Source organism: Phacochoerus africanus, chromosome 4 (assembly GCF_016906955.1).
Source record: "Phacochoerus africanus isolate WHEZ1 chromosome 4, ROS_Pafr_v1, whole genome shotgun sequence".
Classification (NCBI taxonomy): domain Eukaryota; kingdom Metazoa; phylum Chordata; class Mammalia; order Artiodactyla; family Suidae; genus Phacochoerus; species Phacochoerus africanus.
In genome coordinates this window covers 115,388,586-115,406,036 of record NC_062547.1, presented here as the reverse complement: position 1 = coordinate 115,406,036, position 17,451 = coordinate 115,388,586, and the positions used below count along the sequence as shown (strand labels likewise).

Below are 17,451 nucleotides of genomic sequence, written 5' to 3'. Positions count from 1 at the left end.
AGTTTTATGTATATCACATCTTTATCCATTCAACTGCTGGTGGACACTTAGGTTGCTTGCATATCTTAGCTATTGTAAATAATGTTGCCATGAACACTAGGGTCCATGTATCTTTTTGAATCAGTGTTTTTGTTTTCTCTGGATGTATACCCAGGAGTGGAATTATTGGATCGTGTGGTAGTTCTTCTTTTAATATTTTGAGGAACCTCCATACTGTTTTCCTTAGTGGCTATACCAATTTACATTCCCACCAACAATGTACTAGGGTTCCCTTTTCTCCACATCTTCACCAACATTGATAATGCATTGTCTTTTTGATGGTAGCCGTTCTCACCCATGTGAAGTGATGACTCATTGTGGTTTTGGTTTGCATTTACCTGATGATTAGTGATATTGAGCATCTTCTTTAGAAAAATGTTCAATCAGATCTTCTGCCCATTTTTTAATTGGGTAGTTTTTTCATATTGATTTGTATGAGCTTTTTGTATATTTTGTGGGAGTTTTTGTTTAAATAAGTTTATTTCTTGTAACTTTGTTTAGATTATGTAGTTTTTGTTCAATTATGAAAACAATCTTTAAGGATGGTGGATTTTTGGCTAGCTTCATGGATGGAATGGGAAAGTGGAAAATGTAAAATGTCAGGAAACATACATTCAGAGCTAGAAAAGTTTGTTCTCTGAGCCTAAATTGGCTAATCCATTAAACATAATCTCCTCAGAAAAAGCATGAAGATTCTACTAACTGATACATAGGGTTTTCTCAATCCAATAAAAGTAGATATACCAACTAATCTAGAAGCTAGCTGAAATACAAAGAAGAAATCCCAACTGAAGAACACCTCAGTTTCAAGGTAAAATGCATGCATTTAAATGAGTTCCATCTGGTTGAAAGTTGGCACAAGATACTAAGTTCTTTCCCAAAATAGAAAGCACAAAGGAAGATTGGGGAGGAGTCTCACTTTATGATTTTGCTCTCAAATTGCTTAGCACTCCTCCATTTGTGAATACATTTGAGACAGTTGGTGTGGTTGCAGTTGGAGAGAATCCCAACGTGGCACTCTCCGGGGTTGGCTTTCTTATTGACTACCTCCATGCAGATCCCACTTGCTGCTCTGGACAGCAAATGAGAGCTCCATGTCTTTCTCCTGGGCCTCAATGCAAGATTTGATGTGCTGTGATCTCTGGGTGGCATCCACTGGATGGAGACCCTGCAGCCCACACATATCACAGGAGTCTCTGTAGAGAGATACACACACCTCTCCCTGTAGCGGCACTCCCCCCACCACAGCATAGGGGCAGAGCTGCTTCTTTGTTTCCAGTGCCGTTTACTCTTCCTCTGACTCATTCTTGGTCACAGAGCCCTTCAGGGTTTCTTCAGTGCAGGAAGGGGCAGTACCGCTACAGTAGGGCTGCCCAGGAACAAACTCACTGGTGTTCACTCAGTCTTCTGAGCCTACTCCTACAGTTGCAAAGTTTGATTTTCTTGACTCTGCTTCACCCATATTCATTTCAACAATTGGTCCAACTGCTGCTGAGAGACTTGAGGAAGCAAGGGATGATTCTGCAGTTGTTTCTATTGGATCTGTGCAGTTGTTTGTTCCTGTTTCCGTGGCTTGCTATGTTCATACCTGCAGCGGTCTCCATAAATTTAGTACCCTTGCTGAAAATACTTGCACGCTATACCATATGGACTGTCGGAGAGGTCATGTGAATAGCGACGATTATCTCCTTCTTTACAAACCCCATGTATGAAATACCTGCAGGTGACTTGTTTAGTCCAGCTGCAGCCACTGCCGTTGCTGCAGCCTCCTCCCACCCCCCAGCCCTGGAGGTGACTGCAAGGATAGGGGTGGGGAGACCACTGCTGCTCCTGCTTTTGATGTTGTGGCTATTGTTCAGGGAGCTGCAGCCTCCTCCATTACTATTTATCCCACACGGAAATGGCACTAGAACTTCTGGGATCACATAGCTCCCATCCTGCTGTGGGTAGGTGGGGGGGAAGGTGGCAAGGCGAGGGGTAGGGAGGGGAGGAGACTGAGGTGCTCACCCCCTTTGGCTCCATGTCGCATCTCCAAGCGTCTGTATTTTGGATATTAACCCTTTATCAGACATATCATTTATAAATATCTTCTCTCATTCAGTAGGTTGTCTTTTGCTTTTGTTCATGGTTTTCTTTTCTGTGCAAAGCGTTTAAATTTAATTCATTCCATTCATTTACTTTTGCTTTTGTTCCTCTTGCTTGAGGAGACAGAGCCAAAAAAATACTGCCAAGATTAGAGAGTGCATTGCCTATGTTTTTTCCTAGGAGTTTCATAGTTTCCAGTCTTATATTTTAGGTCTTTAGTTGATTTTGAGTTTATTTGTAAATGATAATAAGAAAAAGTTCTAATTTCATTCTTTTATGTGTACCTGTCCAGTTTTCCCAGTACCAGTTTTTGAAGAGATTGTGTTTTCCCCATTGCTTCCTTTGATGTAGATTAATTGGCTGTATGTGCATAGGTTTCTTTCTGGGCTTTGTTCTGTTCCATTGATCTACACGTCTGTTTTTGTCCCAGTAGCACAAAGTTTTGTTTACCTTAGCTTTGTAGTGTAGTCTGAAGTCAGGGAGCATGATTCCTCCAACTTCATACTTTTTTCTTAACATTTCCTTGGTTATTTGGGGTCTTTTGTGTTTCCATACAAATTTTAGAAATATTCATTCTAGTTCTATGAAAAATGTCATTGCTATTTTGATAGGTATTGCATTAAATCTGTAGATTGCTTGAAAGGATGGAAATTTTAACAATATTAATCCTTGCAACCCATGATCACAGGCTATCTTTCCATCTATTCCTGTCATCTTCAAGTTCCTTCATCAATGTCTTATAGTTTCAAAGTATAGATCTTTCTATACTTAACCTCCTTGGTTAAGTTTATTCTTGGGTATATTTTCTTTTTCTATGAAATTTTAAATGGGATTGTTCTCTTGCTTTCCCTTTCTCACAGTTCATTATTAGTGTATAGAAAAGCAATGGATTTCTGTATATTAATCTTATAGCCTACAACTTTTCTGAATTGAGTTATTCTAGTTTTTTTGTTTTGTTTTTTGCTGTAGACTTTAGGATTTCCTATTTGGGTGCCTTTTATTTATTTTCCCCTCTGATTGCTGTGATGTAGGACTTCTAGTACTATGTTAAATAGAGTGGTGAGAGTGAGCATTCATGCTTGTTCCTGATTTTAGAAGGAGCCTTACTTTTTTTTTAATGATTGAGTAGGATGTTAGCTGTGGGTTTGTCATAAATAGTCTTTATTATGTTGAGATATTTTCCCTCTATACCAACTTTGTTGAGAGTTTTATAAATGGGTATTGAATTTTGTCAAATACTTTTCTTGTGTCTACTGAGATGATCATGCAATTTTTATCCTTCACCTTGTGAATGGGGGATATTTACACTGATCTATTTGCATATATTGAATCATCCTTGAATCCTTGGAATAAAACCAGTTGTTCATGGTGTACAATCCTTTTTATACATTGTTGAATTCAGTTTGCTGATATTTTGCTGGGGATTTTGACATCCATATTCATCAAAGATACTTGGTAATTTTCATTTTTGTAGCGTCTGTCTTGTTTTGATATCAGGATAATGGTCGCCTTGTTGAATAAATTTGGGAGTGTTCCCTCCTCTTTAGTTTTTTGGAATAGTTTGAGGATAGGTAAAATTCTGTTTTATGTTTGGTAGATTTTTCCTGTGAAGCTATCTGGTCTTGGACTGTTCTGTGAGTTTCTTGATTACTAGTTCAGTTTCACTTCTAATGGTCATTCTGTTCAGACTGTCTATTTCTTCCTGATTTAGTCTTGGAAGATCTTATGTTTATAGGAATTTATCCATTTGTTCTTGGTTGTCTAGTTTGTTGGCATATAACTGTAGTATTCTGTCATGATTGTTTTTCTGTGATATCATTTGTAATTTCTCATTTGTGTCCTCTGTTTTTCTTGATGAGCCAAGCTAAAGGTTTATAAAATTTGTTTATTGTTCAAAAAAGTCAGTTCTTTGTTTTATTGCTCTTTTCTATTTTTTTGTGGGTCTCTATTTTATTTGCTCCTTTATCACCTTTATTATTTCATTCCTTCACCTGACTTTGAGCTTTGGTCTTTTCCTAATCTCTTTAGATGGTAATTTAGGTTGTTTATTTGAGATTTTTGTTGTTTCATGAGGTAGGCCTAATGTTGATAAACACTTCGTTTTCGAACTGCTTTTGCTGTGACCCATAGATTCTGGAAAGTTTAAAAAAATTTTTTTCACTTGTATCAAAGTATTTTTTATTTCCTCCTTGATTCATTTGCTGAACCTTTGTTTTTTAGAAGCACGTTGCTTAGTTTCCACATGTTTGTGTTTTCCCCATATTTTCCTGTTATTGATTTCTTGATATAACTTGATACTTGATATAACTTCTGTCCTCTAAAATTTGTTGAAACTTGTTTTGCGGCCTAGCATATGATACGTCCTAGAGAACTTTCCATGTGCACTTGAATCCAATATGTATTTTGCTGTTTTGGGTTGGAAAGTCTTAGATATCTGCTAAATTCACCTGGTCTGTGTGTTATATAAGGCCAATGTTTTCTTACTGATTTTCTTTCTGGATGATTTGTCCTTTGAGGTAAGTGAGGTGTTAAAATTTCTTACTACTACTGTATTATGTCAGTTTCTTCCTTTGTGTCTGTTAATATTTGCTTTATATAATCAGGTGCTCCTACATTAGGTGCATATGTTTACAAATGTTTTATTCTCTTGTATTGATCCCTTTATCATTAAATCAGACCTTTTTTTTTCTTTTATTACAAACTTGATTTTAAAGTTTACTCTGCCTGATATGAGTTTGCTATCCTAGCTTTCTTTTTATTGCTCTCTGCATAGAATATATGTTTCTATCCCTTCATTTTCGGTCTGCATGTGTCTTTAGCTCTGAGGTAAGTCTCTTGTAGGCAGCATGTAGATGGGTCTTGGTTCTTTATCTAGTCAGCCACCCTGCGTCTTATGATTGGAGCATTTAGTCAACTGACATTTAAAGTGATTATTGCTAGTTATGTACTCATTGCCATTTCCTTTCCTTTTAAAAAAATCTCATTGTGTGCCTTTTCAGGAAGATTTTTCATTATACTACTTCATCCCACCCCCTTTGTTTGTTTATTTGCAGGTCACACATTCTTTTACTTGTCATTACTGGTAATACAAAATGAATTCCTTATTATTGAATTCTAATATGGGAACATTTTATATTTTCCTGGACCCTGAAATGGCCTTATGATATTTTTACTCCTTTTCTCTTTACTTACACAACTTTCCTGTTGAGCATTTTAATTGTGTGCGTGTGTTTGTCTGCATACATGTTTATATTTGTTTACTGATACCAACATATTAATATTCTTTTATACACTCAAAATTGTTTAGATTTACTTATATATTTACGTGTTTCTTTCTTTACTCTTCTTGAATCACTGACCTTCCATATGGGATTATTTTTATTCTGCTTGAAGAAAATCTTTTCATATTTTTTTCATGAGCATCTGCTTGTGGCTAATTCTGTCAGCTTTTACTGACAGAAGATTTTTATTCATTTTGACTTTGAAGGTAGATTTATGGCCAAGAATTCTGTATTGGTATGGATATGACAAAGTTAACTGTCTAATCAATTGCTGTGTTTATTCTTCTCCTAGCTGATATTTTCCGTGCATCATTTTTATGACTTTGGCCATAAAGTTTCTTTTCCAATTTATTATTAGCTAATATATTTTAATGCCAAATTACATGTTAATATGTCTGTACTAGGTTTCAGGAATAATAATGTCTAAACTAACTCCCTTAAATTCCCCACAGATAATTATTCAAAAGACCAAGGTAATTGGCATCTATACAGTTTTCCAATTTTCTCTCTGTCATCCCTGTTCTTATAGCTCTGTTTTTCTGTTACTCCTGTGTGATCTTCTAATTTCCCTAAATTCCACAGCTAAAACTCTTTTTTATGCTTAATTTGAGGATAATTATACTCATATTTACTTCATATTTTAAAAACTGCCTTCTTCAGTGAGTTAATAATGGTACTGTAGAATAAGTTAAACAACTAAATCATGTATATGATAAGACAAAGCAGGATGATTTCAAAAGAATAAGCACATTTGGTCTTTAGGTCTAATGTGTTAGGGCAAATATTTTGAATTTATTAAAACTGAACTGTCTAGGAGTTCCTGCTGTGGCTCAGTGGGTTAAGAGTCCGACAGCATGGGGTCCCTATTGTGGCTTAGCAGGTTAAAGACCTGACATAGTCTCTGTAAGACTGTGGGTTTGATCCCTGGCCATGGTGTAGGGCACAGCTACAGCTCAGATTCAATCCCTGGCCTGGGAACTTCCACATGCTGTGATGCAGCCATAAAAATAAATTAAAAAATTGTATTGTCTAGTCTGGAATAGTCTAAATTTTTCTATATAATTAATTTATCTTTTTAGGTGTATTTAATTTTTTTTCAGTAAAACATAAGCATGATAAAATAAAGTTTTCCCTTTTTTGGCACTATCATGGCAACACTTATGTACAGAAATAAAACTACGAAAATTATTTATTCTTGAAGTTCCTGTTGTGGCTCGTTAGAAACTAGTCTGAATAGTAACCATGAGGATGAGGGTTCAGTCCCTGGCTTCGCTCAGTGGGTTAAGGATCTGGTGTTGCCGTGAGCTTGGTGCAGGTCACTGCTGTGGCTCAGATCCTGTGTTGCTGTGGCTGGGGTGTAGGCCAGCAGTTGTAGCTCCAATTTGACCCCTAGCCTGGGAACTTCCATGTGGTGTGGGTGCTGCCCTAAAAAGCAAAAATAAATAAATAAATAAATAATAAATTCGCAAACATCCTTAATTTTTAAAAATTTCTTACTAATTCCCACATTCCACTGGACCACTTATGTTATTGTCTGGTGATACCTCTGAGGGGAACAAGTTCTATGGCATAACATGGAAGTTTTTATTTACAAGTGGTAAAAACTGACAGTCTGTATATGCCACCTCACTGTTCAGTGTGAATAGAGAACATCTGAAAATGTTCACCTCGTACAGTGAAGTCTTGTGCCTCAGATGCTTTGATCTGAAATAAAATATTTATTCCACTCTTATGTCAGTTAATGCAAATGACTGTGATTATGGCACAACCTTTGTTTGTTCTCTCCTTCCCAACACCTTGCTCCCAGAAGCTTTCCTCATATAAGGTAATTATCATATTACCTACACAGAATGAAACACAGCCTTAATTATACACTACTGTACATTCAAGTGGGAAGGATTTTTTTTCATAAGGATTAACTATACTTCTATGTGTATGGAATTAAAATAGATTTTCTGTTTTTATACTTCAAAAGTAAATATGCAATTCATATGATAACTATTGAATTTAATAAATTAAATTTTTTGCTTAATACTTCAATTTATCTACATCACTGGTAAATCCTTTCCTAACGGTATTTTGTACTTTCAAGTCTTCTATGTTTTTAAATCCATAACAGTGTTCTATCATCTATAGTTCTTTTTATGTCTGTTCATAAAATTTGATGCTTAATGGAGGTTATATGAGACATGAGATATTTAATAGTATATTTGAAATGAGAAACATTTCTAAATAGATCCCTAAATATGAGCCCTTTATCTGACAAATTCAATATAAACCCAACTGTTGCCTGAGTACTTGGGAAAGAAATCAAAAACTGTCATATACTCACAGTGGCATAATAAACAAATGTTAATTGATGTGCTTTGTTTGAAATACTTCCAGGGAGACTTGCAATGAGCAAGGCTCTTCTTTATAGGCAATTCAGCAGCATATGTTGGCACATCTAGGAAAAGTCATCATGTATAAATGCTTTCTGCCATCTGGTATATGACCTAAAATATCAAAAGGAAATATGTACAGCTAAAATGAATATGTGACTTTATTCAGAGTACCTTGACTCATTAGGTAAAGCATTTGGTGGTTAACATTTCGTGGTGAGATCTTTAAAATAAAATTTGTTTTTATTTTTAATGACATTTCCATAATCCTAATGTACTCTATAAAGCAGCAAAATAGAACCAGCAGCATTATTGGTCTCTAATCTCTCAGTATCTTTCTCCCTCCTCCCCCTATATGGCTCTTCTTTCAACACAAGTAGAAACTCTTTTTTATTTTTTATTTTTTTGTCTTTTTGTCTTTTCTTGGGCCACACCTGTGGCATATGGAATTTCCCAGGCTAGGGGTCTAATCAGAGCTGTAGCCACTGGCCTACGCCAGAGCCAGCCACAGCAACTCAGGATCCGAGCCGAGTCTGTGACCCACACCACAGCTCAAGGCAACGTGGGATCCTTAACCCACTGAGTGAGGCCAGGGATCGAACCCGAAACCTCATGGTTCTTAGAAGCATTAACCACTGATCCAGGACAGGAACTCTGAAACTCTTGAGTGTGGAAAGGGAGAGGTATCTTTGGGAAAGTATGATGTCTTTAAATACTTGTTGATAGAATTATAATATCACATACATTGTTTTAAGAATACGAAAATATTTACACAGTTTTTATAGTGCACCAGTCACTGTGCTAAGTGTCTCTCATGTATTAACTCATTTAAGCCCCATAACTCTCCCACCACCATAATCACCATACATATGGGGTGGGGGATCTGAGTCTAAACAAGTTTTCAGTAAGTAGTTGTTGGTGGATGTACCCATGAGTGAGCTTAATCCAAAAGCTCTGCCATTTCCATGTCATCCTGCCTCCAAAATTAAACATGTAAACATGGAACTAACATAAATTGAAGAACTTTTGAATGTCAGAAACTATGCTAGAAAACATATTCAATTTTTATGTTTGATTTTCGCAGTAACCTGGAAAGGAGGGCATTATTATCATTCCATTTTAGGAATAAAGAAACATACTCAGGTTAAAGTAACTTGTGCAAGATCACACAATTTGTAAAGTGGGAAAATGGATATTCCCATCTAGTCCTTTTCTTAAACTACTACATCAGTCCTTCTTAAACTTTAATATGTGTAGGAGTAGGGCCTGAAATTCTCGGGAACATGTTCCCAGGTAATGACAGTAACAATGGTCTGAGGACCACGGTTTTAGTAACAAACAAGGAGTTACTTTTGCTCTCCTCCTTGGTGAGATTTTATAACTCCTATAGGAAATACTCTTTTGAGACTGCCAATGAGTCCCTTATATTTGAATTTTGAAGTCTGAAGAAGATGATATCATTTTAAATATGCCCAGACCTGGAGTTCCTGTGGTGGCTCAGAGGAAACAAATCCGACTAGAAACCATGAGGTTGCGGGTTCGACCCCTGGCCTCGCTCATGGGGTTAAGGATCTGGCGTTGCCATGAGCTTTGGTGTAGGTCACAGACATGGCTTGGATCCTGCATTGCTGTGGCTGTGATATGAGAAACATTTCTAAATAGATCCCTAAATATGAGCTGTGGTGCAGGTTGCATCGGCTCGGATCTGGCATTGCTGTGGCTGTGGTATAGCTAGCAGCTGCCACTCATATTCAATCCCTAGCCTGGGAACTTCCATATGCTGCGGGTAGGGCCCTGAAGGAAAAAAAAAAACAAATCAAAAACCAAACTAAACACAGAACATAGGCCTAGAGAGGCTAACTAAATCTCCCATGTTTGCATTCTTAATTAGTAAGTGGCGTAGCCAGACCTGATTTCAGACCTTTCCCATCTTTCCTGGACTTTTTTTCCTGCAGAAAAACAACCAAAACTTTTTATAGATAAGGCAAATATGCATTTGACCGATGTTTGAAACATTTCCTTAAGCTCAATGCTTTGAGCATTACTAGGAGAGGAAAATTGACCTAGGCTTTAAACCAGGGAACCATCTTGAAAGATGTGGGAATGCCTTCATTTTGCTGCTAGAAAGACCTCGCACCTAGATCTATAGCCTGTCCAGTCTGGGAGAGAAGAAGGTAAAAATAGCCAAATGAGACAGGATGAAAGAACTTCAGGATTCTATAATGCAGGGTAATTCTCTCCTGGAAACAGTGCATTATGACAGAAATTATGTCATGAAAAGACATTATTTTTGTTGGTCCATTCATTTATTGACATATTCATTCATCACTTTCTCAGCAAGGCAAGAGCTTGTAGTAATATATTTGGGCAATACTATATATTATTATTGTCTCTGAAGTACCTTTTCTTATGAAAAAATTAATCCAGGAAACTAAGCAGAATAAACAGCCTGGGTACTGTGATTACCATTTCACAGATGAACATGCAGACTTTGAGACACTAAATAATGTTCTAATAATCATAAGAGCTACTAAGTGTTCTAGGCACAACTTAATTTCTTATTTCAAATTGAATGCTCTTTCCATGATTTCGACCTGGTTAATAAGCAAAATTTTCTACTGACTTCAAGGAAATTTTAGATTATGCACAGGGAAGTGAAATTCTGACTTGATAAAACATACATTTTACTTTAACTGATTGTTTAACTTATTAAATATTATAAATGCTTGTGAAATTGTGTGCAAAGTATACAAATTTAATATAGAAATTATAGCACTAAAGTTTTGAAATTTCAAGACTGGTTTCCTTCATTTCAATGAAAATTCTTGTTTCAATTTTTAAAGTCTTTTAGGAAATTTCATTTTTTTTCTTTTAAAGCTTATTTTTATTTAATGGGAAGAATGCAGTGTTAGTCAAAGAAAATAAACACACATTTTATCTTGTATTTAATAATCATTTTTTCTCTCATTTAATTCTATTTCTGGTTCTTTTTTCTTTTCTTTCAATAGGCCGAAATAAATGACCCAACTGATCCTTTCAGCAAGTATAGTACAAAAGTTCCATTAAATGTAGGAGATGAAAATTTCGCCAAATATATAGGATGGAGAATTGCCAACACACTCTCCAAACTCTTCTTCCCTGATGCCTGTGTTCTTCCTTTGCAAAAACCATTGCTAAGACGGAACCACATGAAGTATCTAAATAAAAAGCAGGATTCCATGAAGAAGAGAGTTCTGCATTTTACTTTAAGGTAAAGTGAAGCACTATTCAAAATAGTTCTGCTTTTCTAATACACTACATTTCAAAGTCATGTAAATTAGGGATAATCATGTGCTGCTTTATTTAACTCAGTTTCTCTTTTTTAATTCAAATCTTGACTCTATCACTTCCTGGATATTTTATCAGAAGCAAGTACTTCCTTCTCAAAAAGTGTTTCCTCATGCTTAAAAATAGGTATTATTAGATGATATAAATCAATGTTTTAGTAGAGTGAAAGCTTCCTTTCCACACTGACTGACATTAACCTGGTTTCCTCCATCTCTGCCTGTCATTAATTGCTGTTTATCCTTCCAGGGACTATAAAAAATAAATAGAAGAAATTATTATTATTATTATTATTATTTTGCTTTTTAGGGTTGCACCCGCAGCATTTGGAAGTTCCCAGGCTAGGGGTCCAACAGGAGCTATAGCTGCTGGCCCTACCACAGCCACAGCAACTCAGAATCCGAGCCATGTGTGTGACGTATACCACAGTTCACGGCAATGCTGGATCCTTAAACCACTGAGCAAGGCTAGGGTTCCTTGCATCCTCATGGATCCTAGATGGGTTCCTTAACCGCTGAGCCTTGAAGGGAACTCCAGAAATTATATTTTTAATGTTCCCCTTTCACTATGGTTTATGGAGTTATAAACAATCTGTTTAGAAAAAGTTCTTTTCATTTTAAGATGGAAATGTCACATTTCTCCTAGGACCTCTAAAGACTTGCTTTGAACATTTCAGTCACTGGTGCATTTGAAATATTTTTGCTATGTGGTGTGAGGTATTGATCTAAATGACTCCTCACTTGTCCCAACAATATTGATGAGTCATCTCACTTCAACATTTTTTGTGATTTTGAGTCCTATCTTTATCAAATACTAAATACCCATTAATTTTTCTTTATGCTCTAAAATAATTTCAGGAATTCAGAATTATATACCTTTTAAGTTTTGGTGGAATTTCTTCTTTTTTCTTTTTCAAGAACCATCCATTTATCTATCTTTCATTTTGTCAAGTTTGCTTTACGTTTTTAAAAAATGAAATATTAGAGAAATAACTGAAATCCCCTGAATACCCCTCCCCAGTCCCATTGTCTCACCTTCTTGGAATTTCTTCTTAAACCGTCAGTATTTATGGCTTCTCTAAGGGTAGTTTGCCAGGTCCTTCTATTTTGTGTGCTGTTGTCAAGGCTGATACTCACTCATAATGTGCAGATACAGCAGATTCACTTCTTACTGTTCGAGGCCCCTGCTGTAAAAGGAGCATCAGTCCTTAACAGCAGTCTCTGTGGATCTTTTGCCTTCTTTTTAAGTCAATTTTAACAAATCTTTCTTTAGATACTGTGTATTTTATCCCATTTTTCAGAATTTTTTTGGCCATAATTGAACAAAATATTGTCTTGAAATTTCTTTCATTTCTGTTTTTGTGATTATTCCTCCCCTAACCAATTTTCATTTTGTGTATTTGCATTTTGTCCTTTATATTCTTCTTAATTAGCTTATTTGGTATTGTATCTATTTTTTTTTTTTTTTTTAGTGAGCCAGCTTTTGGATTCTAACTCATGTCTTTTTGTTCTTATGTCTATGAGTCTGTTGCTTCTCTTCTTTGATCTATTTTGTGGCTTATTTTCTAATTTCTTGAAGAAGGTGCTAAATTATTTGGGAAGTTATCTTCCTCGGCATTTGCCTAAATCATTATTTGAGTTCCAAAATCATGTGACTGTTGCTGCCCAAAGTCAGGTGTAGTAATTGGGCAGGACATGGCCAGAAGGCAGCCTTTCCTTTTGTGCACACAAATAGTCAAGAGGTAAACAAATACATGCTTGAGAAGATTTTTGGCATAGGTTTAAGTTTTTTTTTTCAAGAATTCTTAAATCAATGAGGAAGAGAGGTAGATTTGGACCTAAGGCTCACATAGCCTGTACTTGAGTGGTCTCCTGTGCAGTGCAGAAATCAATATTATAAAAATATTCTTCAGCATGTATTATAACTATTTATACAATTGCAGTATGTTCAACTTACAATGAAAAGGCCAGCTTTAAATGTTACAGGTATTGAGATTTACTTTTGAAATCCCAGAAGTCTTCTATATACTCTTCAAGGACCACAGACATGGAAGCAAAATCAGTATGGCACCACAGAGAGGACACTGTACAAGTGTGCTTTGGTTTCTCCTCGTGATCAGTTAAAGGAAAAATAGTTAGAAAGAAACTAGAAAAATAAAAGAAACATGGTATTGGTAAAGGGAGATTCAAGGAATAGCAGGGGAAAAGGTAAATACAAGTAAAAGGCAGATGGAGATGAATGGTGCCTGCGGGGACCCCCTAAAGGGAAAAACCAAGAGAGAGAGACCAGAAAATATTAGGAAGGCTTAAAATAGCAGAACAGAGAAATTAAAGGTAGGGGCAGAGAGAAAGATGAATGGGATCAAGAGGAAAGGGAGAAGAAATAAGAGGAGGAACATACTAAATATGGAAAGTACAGGTAGAGAGATATGCCTGGGGTTTGGGAATTGGGCAAGAGAAGGAGAGAAAAGAGGTGAGGGATGGGGTTGAGAGCCAAGGAGTCCTGTAGGTTTTGAAGGATTAGTAAAGGAGTCTTCTCATCAGGGCGCACAGTTCATTACGTAAAAGAGAATCATTCATCACTGATCTCTGACCAAAGTGTCATCTCCTTATTCATTTTTTTGCAGCTCGTTACAGTGTATTGTCATCTCCAGTTGGAGTAAACTCATCTCTGGCCACAATAGATGTGAGTGGAGTAGGGCTATAGTTCAATCACCAAGATGAAGGCTAGGCTTAGGCCTGGGTGACCAGTCTCTTACTGTCTGTCAGGAATAAGGGATAGACTTGCTTTTAAAAAAGTTGTTGAGGAGTTCCCTTCGTGGCTCAGTGGTAACGAACCTGGCTAGTATCTAAGAGGACGAGGCTTCAACCCCTGGCTCTTCTCAGTGGGTTACCCATCCAGTGTTGAGGTGAGCTGTGGTGAGGTCGCAAATGTGGCTTGGATCTGGCATTGCTGTGGCTGTGGTGTAGGCCAGCAGCTACACCTCCAGTTCGACCCCCTAGCCTGGAAACTTTCATTTGCCACAGATGCTGCCTTAAAAAGCAGGGAAACAAAAAGATGTATTATCTCAAATTTCCTGTCCTCCTACCTGTTAAATATGCCCCATCTTCTGCAGGGAGGAAGTGCTAGAGGGAATGCCGGGCAATGCCGGATCCTTAACCCACTGAGCAAGGCCCGAGATTGAATCTGCAGCCTCACACATACTAGTCAGGTTTGTAACCCGCTAAGCCACAATGGGAACTCCAAGATAATACATTTCTTTATGTCCTCAGAGCACTAAAGCATACTTATGTCAGTGTGAGAATCTGAAAATCTACTGGTAAGGAGAAAATAGGAGCTTCCTTATTGATGAAGTGTCCACTTTATCTAATGACTTCTAATTTTTTTCTCAAAATATTTTTTCCTCACTTATGTTTTTCACCCTATAAAATTCTCTGAAAACAGTTCTTTCTCATATATGTTTGTAAACATATATTTTGCTATGTGTGACTTGCAGATTTTACTTCTTTCCTTTATAAAATTTTTCAAAAGAAAATTCATTGTTTTTCTTCTGTATATTGAATTTTGGGGAGTTTGCTTTCAGTTAGTGAGACATGCTGTTGGATGCATGCTCTTTTTGCCCCTCAGCATTTTTTTAAATAAAAAAATCATTATGTTTCTTTATCATAAAAACCACAGCCCAAAAAGCAGGCATAGAATACTTTCACTTCAAAGCATAGATTTTTTTTTTCCTTTTCTCTCTTTGTCAGTAAAACTATCTTACATTCACCTTAAGGCTGAGAAGTCAGAACTCAAGATCAAATTTTCAAAGAACCAATTCCCACATCTATACTTTGGCTTCTGAGGTTGCTTGTAAGTGTATTTCTTAAGCTTATGACTTGAATCCCTAAAAGTGCACAACTAATTATTTGCACACATATAAAGACTAGGAGAATATTAACAAAACTTAATCTTGGATTAGGCTTAGTTTGCTTAGAAATTTTACATAAGAAGACTTGATTCAGAAGACCAGCACCTGGAAGAGGGCCCATGTACAAGTGGTAAGAATGGATTGAAAACATCCGCAGCCATTCAGGCAAGACATCTTATGTAGCTGATTTCATAAACAAGGTGGTTGTACTGAAGGTACTGCATCTCTTTTATAAAAGGAGCTAATTCCAAGGTAGTAGAACTAGGAGTTCCTAACATTTCCTTCATGGACCAAGGAGGGGAAAGGTAGACACATAACGTCCCATGAGATAAGCTTTACTGGAGAGATCAATGGTGAGCAAAAAGAGGCACATGGTCCCCATTTCTCAACTAACTTGTTGAAAAGGTTGCTGGAGTCTGAAGAAGACTAGACTTTAGACTGGGTTTGCGTTTTGAGGGAAGAGACACTGCCTAGTTCTGTTTTCTTCTAATGGAAGGGTGGACACTGCGTTCTCAAAGAAGAACGAACCATTTTGGGCTCAGCTGCCAAGCCACCTGAGGTTGGGCATCAGCAGCACAGAGGATGCTAGAAATGCCAGATGCTCAGGACTTGGATCCTTTGGGAAATGCTCTGAATAGTTGTGACTGGACATCACTAGGATCCTTGGAGAATTGGGTTCACCTCATGGGAGACTCTTGGGACCCCTGGTTCTTCTAGCTGACAAGTTTCCTGGCGGTTCAAGATGAATCTCCAATAGTATACTCGGACGATTCTGCTCCTCCCCCCCACATGAATGCATTTTATAAACAAGGCACCATGCTAAGCACTACCCTTAGATGTAGATATGACCATTTTATCCATTTTATAGATTTTTTATTCTCTAAAAAATCTCTTATTTGTAGAAATGAATGCTCAGAGATTTAATAATTTTCCCTAGAATTATAACCATTACGTGCTAGAGTTTGAACTCAAGTGAATGCATGCTGACTTTTGAGATGACTGTGCTGATTTCTTTCCCCTCTTATCAACTTCATCTGATGGCAAAGCCTTGAGCAGTTGTCAAAAAACTTATCTCAGGTCATAAGAAAAGACTTTTTATAAGTATTTTTAAAAATTTCTGTATCTTGATTTTCAGAACTTGATTTTGATTAAGAAACATTTATGGGGGGTCCTGCCTATCTCTAGTTAGTATTAAGAAATTTATGTCAAAGAGGAGGCACTTTCTATTAAGTAGTATGATTTGGCCCAAAGCCAATGGAGGAGAAAATATAATATATAATACATATGTCATATATTATATTTTTATAATAGATTTTTTAAAGGAGAGCTTCAAAAGATTCTTAAATAAAATGCCTTAAACATATCTTGTCTAGTTCTGTTTCATACATGGGAACAAAAGTCTATGCCTCCTTTATAGAATATCAAATGCTTTATTTTAGAGCTTTTTTTCTGATTGATTGAGAGTAAGTTACTTAACTTCTTTGACCCTCAGGCTTCTGATCTTTAAAAATGTAAAAGCTGTATATCCCTCTCAGGTTTGTCCTGAGGATAGAAGGAAAGAATGTAGGTAGAGTCTGGACATGATGGTTCGTTATCTTTTTGTTCTATAATTTAGTAGATTTCTAAAATCTTTATTTTCTTCATAATATAATATTTATTTCTTAACACGATATGATTGTGATAAACAAGTGGAAAATTTACGTTGTTATGAATTGCTGCTAGCAACCTTTCAAAGACAACATGTTCTTCATGATGATTTCCTTTTTCATTATGTTTTGCTTCCCTTCTTGTTTCTAGTCTTTTAATTAAAACACAATTCTGGAATTCCCACCGTGGTGCAGTGGGTTAACAGTCTGACTGCAGTGGCTCAGGTTGTTGCAGAAGCACAGGTTTGATTCCTGGCTCAGCACAGTGGATTAGAGGGTCTGGCTTTGCCGCAGCTGCAGCTCTGATTTGATGCCTGGCCTGGGAACTTCCATATGCCCTAGGTGTGCCTGAAAAAGAAAAAAAAATAATTCAGATCTGGTTCTATGTTTTAGATGCATTTTAAGGGTAGGGAGTCAGGATGCATTATGGAACATAAGTTTGGAATCTTGGTATAACATGGCTGATTATAATTTTCAGCTGGAGAGAGAGAATGAATGGGTCTTCAGAGACGGGCTTCTATGTTTTGAACCTTTGTAAAATATTTTTAAAATTTTGGTTAGATGATCAGCTCAAATCAATAATTTAAACTGTTAAAACTTCTAGAGATTGAAGTGGTATTGAAAGTGAAGTCTGATTGCCAGTGACAGAACTGGGCTTTTCCAATATATGACTTTCCAATATATGACTCAGTTTACCTTCGGTCTTATCTGGGAGATAGGTCACTCCCCATCTGTCTTAGGCTGTCTCCTCTCCTTTTCTACCTCTCCAGTGGGGCTTGGGTCTG

At 36.7% G+C, this 17,451-nt stretch overlaps 1 protein-coding gene and 1 pseudogene across 1 annotated transcript in view; one reads left to right on the top strand and one right to left on the bottom strand.

The window, feature by feature from the left end:
- The window catches only part of TMEM232 (transmembrane protein 232), an 89,391-nt gene extending 78,227 nt beyond the window's left edge, over positions 1–11,164 (top strand). Inside the window, exon 11 of the mRNA XM_047774733.1 lies at positions 10,795–11,164. Coding sequence (XP_047630689.1) covers positions 10,795–11,040 — 246 coding nt within the window. The 3' untranslated portion in view covers positions 11,041–11,164. The remainder of the gene's footprint in view (positions 1–10,794) is intronic.
- LOC125126217 (E3 ubiquitin-protein ligase makorin-1-like) lies at positions 890–1,918 on the bottom strand (annotated as a pseudogene).
- Positions 11,165–17,451: the final 6,287 nt, after the last annotated feature.